Source organism: Zychaea mexicana, assembly GCF_025766255.1.
Source record: "Zychaea mexicana strain RSA 1403 chromosome Unknown BDB00scaffold_136, whole genome shotgun sequence".
Taxonomy (NCBI): Eukaryota; Fungi; Mucoromycota; class Mucoromycetes; order Mucorales; family Lichtheimiaceae; genus Zychaea; species Zychaea mexicana.
Genome location: NW_026516799.1, coordinates 36096 through 46716, shown reverse-complemented (window position 1 = coordinate 46716; position 10621 = coordinate 36096). Strand labels below are relative to the sequence as shown.

Here is a 10621-nt window from a genome sequence, read left to right as displayed (position 1 = left end):
GATAATTGCTTTTTACTCAACAGAGATATCCATATCCTTCATGAGATCAATGAAATGATGCAATTGATCTAATTGAATAATTAGTATCTTGTTGATGTTGTCTGAATCTGGTCTCGCCATCTTCATGTGCACCTATCCGTATAAAGAACATAAAAGTACAAGCAAAAATAGCTCAGTACCAATTGCATATTTTTTCTGTACCAAGCAAACTACCGAATCGTGCACATGCTATGTTGTATGTGGCATTAGTAAGAAGCGCATAAAACAGTATCGTACGATGTAGTACTTCTATACTATAAGCTTTATTATTGTAATTTGTAATGGTTATTACATATTCACTCTTATATGTAAGAATCGATATACATTACGATGGCGTAATTAGACCAATCTCTTTATCGTTGTTGTTGTTGTCTACGTCTAAACTTATTACAGTAACTTTATGACGTTGTTGTTTTCTTTGATGTGAATCCAGTCTACAATTACCACAATGTTTATATGACGTTGTTGATTTCACTGCTGATCATGATGCTTAGCTTCATTGATATTGCGATTCAAATCATTGTAAATGAGGAAGCAAACAAGAGCTTGATACTATAATACTACTGCTGACAGTCAACAAAAGTAAATATAATCACTATGATTGTATTGCCTTACTTGTATACGTGCTTGGAAAAGGCATAATATATATGCTGATCGACCAAACTACCGCACAGTGGTCCTCATATCAGCTTATAAATCAGAATGACGCGTTGTTCAGAGAGGTACCCTATACTGCTGCTGCGTGATCCTTTACCCATGTAAAATATGACATACATTTGCTCTAAAAAATGCAAGACCAACTCGATTTGTATACATTGATACAATAATTTGCGTTGTAAATTGCATTATATGAGATTGAAAGCGATGAACTAAAAAAAAAGGTCCAGCCGCAAAGTGGTCCAGGTGCTGTCGTTTATCTACGCGAGTTATGTTTTTTTTTACTTGGTGGCCCATTGCTGTATATTTTACATTGTAAACGACGCCACCCTGAAAAGTGAAAGGCGCAAATCTTATGGGAAAATACCGAACTTGTGTTGTATAACAGTTGCTGCTATGTTGTCAATAATAAATAGTTTGTTGATCATGTCTGATATTAGCCGACCCTTTTTTTGTACAAACCCCTTTTTCACACAGACCCTTTATTCCCATAAATTTGTCACAAGTTGTTGACCCCTTTTTTCAACTGGACCCTACTTTTTTTTCTGGACCCTTTCCTGTAAAAACTTGTTACTAATCAATTCACAATTTGCAAGCGTTCTTATTACTAATCGACTCTCTTTTGTGATCGACCCTTTTTTTCAAAAGCTCACTGCATCCATTTTCCCAAATAAACAAACTGCAGCTATGATACTATTGGTTTCATGGTATGTCGACTATATCTACTATTAGACTCATTAGGCGAACCTCTCTCATTTGTTTTTCATGCTAACTGAATTACAATTAATGGTTGATCATATCAATTACTATTCAACTTCTCATCACATATTCGCCTCTACCCTTATTTTCCTAAAAAAAGGAGAAATGATGTCATTAGATTACAGTTTATCGATAATAGCTATCGCTAATCCACTTTTGCTTCTAGCTGATCCTCTATTTCTAATCGTCCCGTTGCTTTGTAATCGCCGCTTTCTTGATAAGCCGTTGTATGGAACTGTCATAGTACATAGAGACTTCTACTCATTGTTGTAAAAAGAAAAAAAAAGTATAAAAGGCCGCGGTCATGAAGCCATAATTTGCTAATTATACTTTATTACATTTTATCATCGCTTATCTGCTTCGCTTTATAACATCCTTATTCTTTACAATGTCCAACTCGCCCATCTCACCTATTGATATGCGTATATTTGAATGTAGCCATGCTGGATGTGGTGCTCTGTTTCCTAGCGAATACGATCGTGAACGTCATGTTCGTATCGCCCATCAGAAGAATGCAACTGTCACGTATCCCGATGGTAAGTCTTTTTCATTTTTTTTTGTGTCATGCTATATATTGTTGTTTCCTTCCTTGTTTAAAAGTGAACAGTAAGCTAATATTGCTCTCTAATAATTTCAAATGCTTAGCTTTGTTGTGTTTTATAGGTGAGAAAATTGTGATTGAACGGGGCGCTGACGACCTTTTTCATTGTATACACTGTACCGCTACATATACAGCAGCATCTATAAGCAACTTGCACCAGCACACGAAGGAATGCTATGGCGCGGACGACACAACGGTCGTGATGAATGTTGACACGTGTGGTAACGACGATTGTGGTAACGTCTCAGACGAGTTAGCACCAGTTATGCAACAAGTAATCATGAATGTTGGATCTTCCATTGCTCCACCGACTGCAGATGAAGGAAGGCCCATCACCAGCGACAACCGCCTTCTAAGCTGGTTTTATTCTCATCTCAAGTGGAATCATTATGTCGCCGATTGGTGCTCTACTGGTAATGATAAAAAACCGTTTGCTTCAATTAGTCATGATATTGCGCCTTTGAATAATGAATTCTATACTAAAAGCTCTGATATAATTTGTTTCTCTCATAGGTGCGACTATGCAAGACCTGGTCGACCTTATGAAACCAGTTGATACAGGCGACGCTATACTGCAATACGTTATAAAGGCCGTGCGATTGTAATTTGACTGTATGCACAATAATATTGATTCGATGGACTACTTTATCCGGCGCTTACTGATGCATGACGTGTATGTATACTGTAATTTCTTTTCTCATTTGATATTGTTATTTTGTATTCTTCTTGTCTGAATGACTAACATCGCCTCTTCGTCCAATATATGCTCACAAGTGCGCAGGAACGAGTGCCCAAGGTTGGTTTCCAGAAACTAGGAGGCGATGGTAGCGTCCACAAGTATGCTACTACTGGTGTACATTTCATATTGTTCTTGATCCGATCCAGGCATAACAAGTCATTGTATTTGCTTTCTCCGCCTATCGCAATTACAAATCTTGTTGAATCTCTTGTCCTTGTTGCCACCGCTGAAACGAAAAGACCAGATGTGGAACGGCAGTATACCAGTGCACGACGGTTAATTCACAAAATGATGTTGATCGCGCTCATAGAAAAAAAGCTGCTAAACACCCCTCCCTCTGGCTACGTGCTCATACGGTTCCTCATAATCAACTCATTGGATTACACTGGCAAGTTTGTTCCTACCCGTGATATAACCCCGGTCATCGCAAAATTGAAGTATTAGTTACGACTCGTGGTCTTATGTGACATCATGCAGCCGTCCGAAGTCGATCATGCTTTAGAGAAGTAAGTATCCATGTCTATATACATTTTTTTATCATAAACAAATATTCCATGACGTTTACAGTAACTTAACTATTGTTTTTCTGAAGACTCGAACAAACGTATGCTCCTTTCCTCATGGATGCCCATGCAACTCCATTTGGTGCACTTGTTGAAATAAGCCGTCTTGCATCGACATCAGTAGCAAATGATTCCTGCTTGCCTTACATATTCTGGTCCACAAAAGGAAACTTTACCGAGTTGACTTTGGCTGACTCGTGTGAAACTGTCAAGCTCCATCATATATCACATCTTGCTAGTAGCATTATGAAGAAAATTGAAAACGAAATAGCCATGCTGACACACGGTATCAGTCTCGATGTGATATTGGGCATCAGTAACAACTCCTACCTTGCTCTGTATGATGAGCCGAACAATACCACAATCGGGTATTCATTCGTGTACGACGAGTGCAACGACCTGCACAGCCATTATCAGTATGTATTGTGTAAAATATTGAACGATCCCAAATTACACGAAACATACATCGACGGTATCGATGGTGTCGACGTGGACTGGAACAGAGCCGCTATTACAACATACATCAAGAGGGTTGAGCGTTTGCAAATGCTTCTTTTCGTCGTGATGCATATGACATATGGGCAGACAGCGCGATGTTCAGAGATCGCTACGCTACTAACAAGAAACACGCACGACGCCGACCGCCGTTTATATTGGTCAAATGCATACCAGTCTATCATGATCGTCACTCATTATCAAAAGACTCGCGAACTAAAAGGTCTTGATCAAATCGTTGCCAGGTTCTTACCTCCTATCTTATCGCGCGCATTTGTCAAGTACTTGGTTTTTGTGAAACCTATCGAAAGGTCAGTAGTCATCATGTTTATCATATACCATACATCAAATATCAAAATATACATTGGTGAACCTTTACTCATTCCTCAACTTTTTGTAATAGTATGTTTGTTGGACACGTCCATACGTCTCCCGATGAAATCATATCCTTTGTTACCAGCTCTACTCTTGTAATACGCCATGGAGAACCGGTGTCACCTGATGTCTTACGAGGTACCTTTTCAAGAATATGGAATACGGAGTTAGGTTACCGCGTTACATGGCAACAGTACCGGCATATATCCATCGCCTTCGCAAGACAACATATCGTGAAATTACCGACTATAGACAGTACTCTGGCTGACCTTCAAGCCGGTCATAGCAGCGAAGTTGCTGGTCGGTTTTACTCGCGTTCCGATCAGGACCCACGACATCTTGATGCAACAACTGCCTTCGAATATTATCATTTGTCTGCAAAGTGGCAGGATTTGCTGGGTATGTTTGCTTTTGGTGTCATTTTTTGCTTCATTTTTATCGCACATATGTGTTATCCTCATATCGAAATTTTATACTTATATTTACATATCCGTTTTACATATTTTATAGGTGTCGGACCAGGCATTTATGATTTCTCTGCAGTGACGGAAGCAATGCGAACAGCCGCCTCAAAACAAGATCTAGCTGTGGCTGCATATCATCGAGAGAACCAGGCTATCTGTGAACGAGTCGCATTGTTGCAGTTTCAACAGCAGCTATCAATCGAGAATACAGTACGGCGCTTGGTGAATACGCCGCCAGCACCGGATCTGTCTCTGGATTGTACAGACGTGGCTGACAATAGTATGTATAATATATTCTTTCTTAATGTTATCATATATGTATATATGTGTATGTGTGTAAAAGATGTTGTTTTGTATGAGAACTGTTATATTTATGTATGCTTTTCTTATTGCATAGACGTCGGTCTACAGGCTTTAGAAGCGTTACGGCTGTCATTGAATGCGCCTATGGCATCGTTCAAGTCTTCGGCACAAGCAGTCGCAATTCAACATGCTTTACTCGGACAGAATGATCTTTTGGTTGCTTTTCCGACTGGTGGTGGAAAAACATCGGTATACCTTGCGCCGCTAATGAAGGAAAATCAAACGACGGTTCTTGTTCTGCCTCTCGTTGCCCTTGCAGCAGACGTCATCAAACGCGTCAAAGACCTAAATGTCTCATGTGGCGAGTACACAAACAGCATGTCAGCAGTACAACATCTACCGAGGCTTCTATTGGTTTCCATCAAACAGGCTGCGACTAGTCGTTTTGCTGCTTTTCTTCGACTTGCGCATAGCAGTGGAAAGATTTCCCGGGTCGTTTTAGACGAAGCTCATCTTGCTGTTCAGTCTGCCGATTACCGCCAATCAATGCATCAACTATTATGGTTGCGTACTGTGCAAGTACCTTTGATTTGCTTGACTGCCACCTTGCCTGTTAGTATGGAGAAAGAGTTATCCATTTGCCTTGGTACCAGCTTCAATGTAATCCGAGCATGCACTGTGCGCGAGAACCTCAAGTACATAATCGAAGACGCAGGGAATGACAAGCGCAAGGCTACATTGAAATGGATGACAGAAGCTTTGAATGCACCAAACGACTCATGCATAGTATATAGGTGTTTTTTAGTTAATCCATCCTTAAGTATCTCTCCTTTCATGTACCATAGCTCATCTATTATTATTGCTATTGCTATGAAACTTTGTAGGTATATATATATGATGCATATACATCTAAATATGTTTTTATAAAAGACAGTCACATTGCTTATTTTAGACATTACATATGAGGATGTATAAAAATCACTGAAAGTGGCTTTATTTAAGGTGAATTAAGACCTCTAGAAGGTGCAATATTGTAGCTAAAGCACTAGAAATTGCAGTACATATACCTACCATATATAGCAACAACATACTAAAACGGCAATAGCAGTCACATAGCCACTGAAGCTGCCTTATATAGAAAACTATTTTTGTGAGTTTATTTTTGGTCTAAACATACACTCCAGAAGTATGGCAGTCACACCCCTTCTTATAATTGTGCGGTATAGCAGTAATGCAATGGCTGAAATGTATTAGTATGTTGCCATCGTCGAGTGGACTAAGGCGTCTCCCCATTCCGGTTGAGGCTTTGGAAGGCGCAGGTCCGATTCCTGCAGCCGCTATTTTTTTTAGCGAGCAATATTCAGTTTTATTAAGCTTTAAAGTAAAACTAGACATAAAAATCATTCTTTTGTTCAAAAACTATTACTATGCAGTGAGACTAGTATAACTACACCCTATTTTTAAACTATAAAAGAGGATGTGAATAGCAGTAGCATTGTCATTTAGAAGAGAATGTGGATGGTAATAGCAAAGTCAAAGGATTGAGTAGTATTACATAGGGGTCGCAATCTGACCTACAGGTTGAGGACAGGTCTATGGGTCGGGTTTGATGCTTTTCTGACCTACGTGTCAGCCCGTCTAACCGTTGACTCAACCCATTGACTCATTGTGACCCGTATATACATATAATATGTATAAGGTACTTGTATTCAAGTAGTTAATCTTCTTATTGGGAAGCATCATTATATTATAGGATGTAGTTGTCAATATGTCTGCTATAGAGCTATAACATAAAATGGACTTAAATTCTTTTTATTGTGGGATTATATTTTATATTTAAGAGTAAAGGATAAGTAAGCTATAAGCGATATATCTAAAAGGAGTAAAGAAGTAGCAATAGTACAATGAGAACGGACTATAGAGGGTGGCAGTAAGAGACGAGATTTGACAAAAGACTGAAAAGGAATTGAGAAAAGAAAACGAAGGGTAGAAGGATGAAGTGATAAGCAAAGGGAAAAGGAAAAGGATTAGGGGCATATAGGGAAGTCGATTTTCAACCACACTTTAACCATAATGCTTTCTTTACAGTAATACATGTGAGCCCAAGCGAATTCTTTTGTGATGGTACAAAACCCTTTACCTTTAAAAGTAGATGTTGCTAGCACTGCCAGGAATTTGCATGCCATCATCTTGGAGAGCTATATATATATATATATATAGAATTTTGCACTTCGAGTACTCAAGTTCAAATTGATTGACACTTCCTTCATCATCATACCGAAATCAGTCTTGACCCGCTAACCTGAGTTTTGACCCGTCAGGTCTAATAGGTGAGGTCGGGTCAGTGTTTTTTTGACCTATAGGTCAACTGGTTAGACCCTTGACCCAACCCAACCTGTCTAATTACGACCCCTAGTATTACATTAGTACTATTACTCACAATTTAGTAGAATATATGCATAACAGCATATGTAAATGCTTGCTCTTAAGGTATGCCATATGTATAAAGCAGAACATCGGCAAACTAGTAAAAAGAAGATAAGAAAGAGGTAGTTTATTCAATATATTTGATATCTCTATGACCTCCAGAAGTTTAATTTTGTAAATAAACTTTTAGTACACACTGTGCATTCATACAGCGAAGGAGTACCGAATGTACAGTGTTTGAAATTAAAATGTTGTTATAGAACTATAGCTTTCTGATTCTAAAACACTTAGTTATGTTGCTCTAGCATCACTGGTTGAAAAGATACAACGATTTCTAAAGTAGTATGAAAGCTCCTATGAAAGCTATGATAGAGCTCTATCAAATTACACTAACTTTTAGGCAGAAAGGTCGGTGGACCACCCCAAGGATATATAGGGGAGAGGTTGTTGAAAAGCAGAACTTTACCCCTTGCCAGCATATAACTACATATAAGCTTTTAGACCAAACCTCACTCAAACGTGGTCAAACAAATTCACTTGCTATAGCAGAGCTGGTCTTCAATGTGGCCATCTATAGATGAAAATCTATCTATCTACTATCTCTACCTCTATCCCTATATAAATTCTTGATACTATAGCAGAACTGGTCTTCAACGTGGCTATCTATATTTGAAAATCACTGCATCTATAACCTTTACCTCTACATATCTTGTTGTTGCTATAGCAGAACTGGTCTTTAACGTGGCCATCTATAGCTTAACCTCCATTTATCAACTACCTCTACTTCTCTACATATATAAACCTTAGTTGGTAGAAATACTAAAGAGTTTTCCGATGTATTGTACAAGTCAAGGCTCTTCTAGTAGTAGTGGGCAACATTCTAATACACCTCTGCGACAATATATTAGACCAACCCGCCCTATTCGTTTATGTAAGCTCATAATTCTATATCCTTAAAAAAAGGCACCACTCTACTTTTAATTTCAAGAAACTATTCAAGCTAAATATTACTCTATAATCCTTGCACGTAGACCAGTATCTGATGGTACATTTGATAGCAATGTCAATGTAGCCTACAGCCAAGTAATAAGTGCTACTCCATCTACTAGGATGATAAGGCGTTTACCCAATAATCTTTACCAATCGATAAGAGAACGTGGGAATGAAGAACATCTTAGTGATGAACGACCTAGTAAGTTTAGCTTATACCATCTATATATTTAAGGGTTTTAATATATGTTCCTACATAATGTTTCTATTAGGTGAACGCCGCTGTTTAGGGTCTGAGACATCATTACAGGCTCAACCCATCCTTGAAAGACAATCTTCAACACACTCATTAGACATAGGAATAGATAATATTACTATTTCTAGCTAGAATGAGAATACAGTACATCCGTCACAGCATTCACTACCACTAGTTGTAGACCCATTTGGTAAGAATTACTATTTTAATCAAAGATATAATCGGATTAGCACATTTACTAATACTAATAGCTCATTTGTCTTATTGTTGGTAGCTTTTGATTTTGCTGCAGATACCATACGATTTATGAGACCACTAGGTGGTCAATTTGTTACTATCCATGGTGATAATTTAGACAGTTAGTATTGACTAATGATCTAAAACTGAATGTAGTATACTCTAAGACATCTCTAACGTTTTTGTTTTATTTAGATTCTCACTCGAGTAGCGACTCCAATTCTCATAGTTCTGGTAGTGGCTCTAGTAGTAGCAGCTCACTAAGCTCAAATTCTGATTCCAAGTCAGATAGTGATTCAGATTATATCTTTAGTAGTACTGATGAAGATAGTGATGAATCTGAAGAAAATGAGTTAGAAGATGAAGAAGCAACTACTGTTATTCGTAACTCGATGTATCGGTATCAACCAGAAAATCTACACATGCAGTTCCAAGAGCGAATTTTGGACATACGAAACTGTACGTTATTATATATTATATTATGCTGTCATTAATAGATATATTATACTAATATATATAGCTATTAATTATATAGTAAACCGGGTTGTAACGTTCAATACATTTGTTCGACTATGCCAAGGGCTCGATGAATATGCACTCCTAGAGGCAATGTTTGCGGGCATTGTTGTTGAAGATGAGGACAACCTACTGGTTGCTGTTAAACTATCTAATAGCCGCCAAGTAGACCTGAATTTCCATTATAATATTGACTCAATGGATTTCCAGACAAAAATAATACCTGCAGCCGGTCCATTTTCAATAACCCTTCGTCCGCATAAATACAAGATCAAACAAACAGTAACGATGAGTTACATTGTTAACCAAGGGTCTCGACGTGGAAAATCCATTCCTTTAAACAAAGTTCCATACCTATTACTTGGTCAGAGTTTGGATACAATAATAGGTTCAAGGTATAGTAAAATGTTTTACAACATCTTATATTTCTATCAATAGTGAATGTAGATATTAATATCAATATTGTGTAGACCTCAATCTACTTTCCAAGACTATATGGTGATAATATGTCATTGACATCTAGTAAAGAGATTACTACAGAGGTTATCTCAGACTTTGTAGACCTTGTTCTCTGTCCTGCGATGCACCAATGCTTACCTGCATTCATTTGTAATAACTTTGGTATCTCATATCATACTGATGGGTATAGGCTGCAGAATTGTAGAGGTCATCATAATCTGTATGGTACATATATCCCTCCAGTACATTGCCAGCAATTATGTGAGACTATGAGGTCGATTACTAGTAGTAGCCAAGATCGGAGGGTAGCTCGGTTTCAAGGCTTTTTCTTTTATACCAAAGGAATAGGGTTAAAGCATCCATATGAAGACCTTCACTTGGACCTTGGCAGTTCATTTTCGGATATTAATTGGTATACAGTTAATCCTCGGGACTCAACGATTGACTTAGGGTTCGAGTTTCATCTAGTATCACATACCCCTTTAGTTGGGTTATGGAGTGCTACTGGTAGTGACTGTGCATTCGGTGGTCATGCAGACTTCATACGGCGCTTCCTCGGAGATGTTACATTGACAAAAAGTAACTATAGGCATGACCCTTTATCAAATTGGAAGTCTCTATCAGGCTTTCAATATACTGTAAAAGGACAGTCTTTGCCACAAGAACAGTCAATGCAAGGCATAAAAAAAATTGTTGCATACCACAAGATAAAGCAACCATTTTACAACCCTGGACAAGATA

The 10621-nt window shown here is 38.2% G+C and overlaps 3 protein-coding genes across 3 annotated transcripts; all 3 read left to right on the top strand.

Moving 5' to 3' along the window:
- Positions 1-1843: 1843 nt before the first annotated feature.
- On the top strand, positions 1844-2661 carry BDB00DRAFT_792604 (uncharacterized protein; the record flags this gene model as incomplete). The annotated part of the gene is made up of 3 exons (XM_053121137.1): positions 1844-1991; positions 2191-2469; positions 2570-2661. 3 exons carry the CDS (start codon positions 1844-1846, stop codon positions 2659-2661), a joined length of 519 nt encoding a protein of 172 aa, XP_052973797.1.
- Positions 2662-3266: 605 nt separating this feature from the next.
- Positions 3267-6166, top strand: BDB00DRAFT_891912 (uncharacterized protein; the record flags this gene model as incomplete). Its single annotated transcript, XM_053128480.1, has 7 exons — positions 3267-3301; positions 3388-3774; positions 4257-4366; positions 4481-4627; positions 4739-4972; positions 5090-5781; positions 6134-6166. 7 exons carry the CDS (start codon positions 3267-3269, stop codon positions 6164-6166), a joined length of 1638 nt encoding a protein of 545 aa, XP_052973796.1.
- A 2436-nt stretch (positions 6167-8602) lies between these two features.
- On the top strand, positions 8603-9862 carry BDB00DRAFT_792602 (uncharacterized protein; the record flags this gene model as incomplete). Its single annotated transcript, XM_053121136.1, has 6 exons — positions 8603-8614; positions 8801-8858; positions 8943-9026; positions 9101-9364; positions 9441-9586; positions 9860-9862. The coding sequence occupies 6 exons, from the start codon at positions 8603-8605 to the stop codon at positions 9860-9862; spliced, it is 567 nt and encodes a 188-aa protein (XP_052973795.1).
- Between the last annotated feature and the right edge of the window lie 759 nt (positions 9863-10621).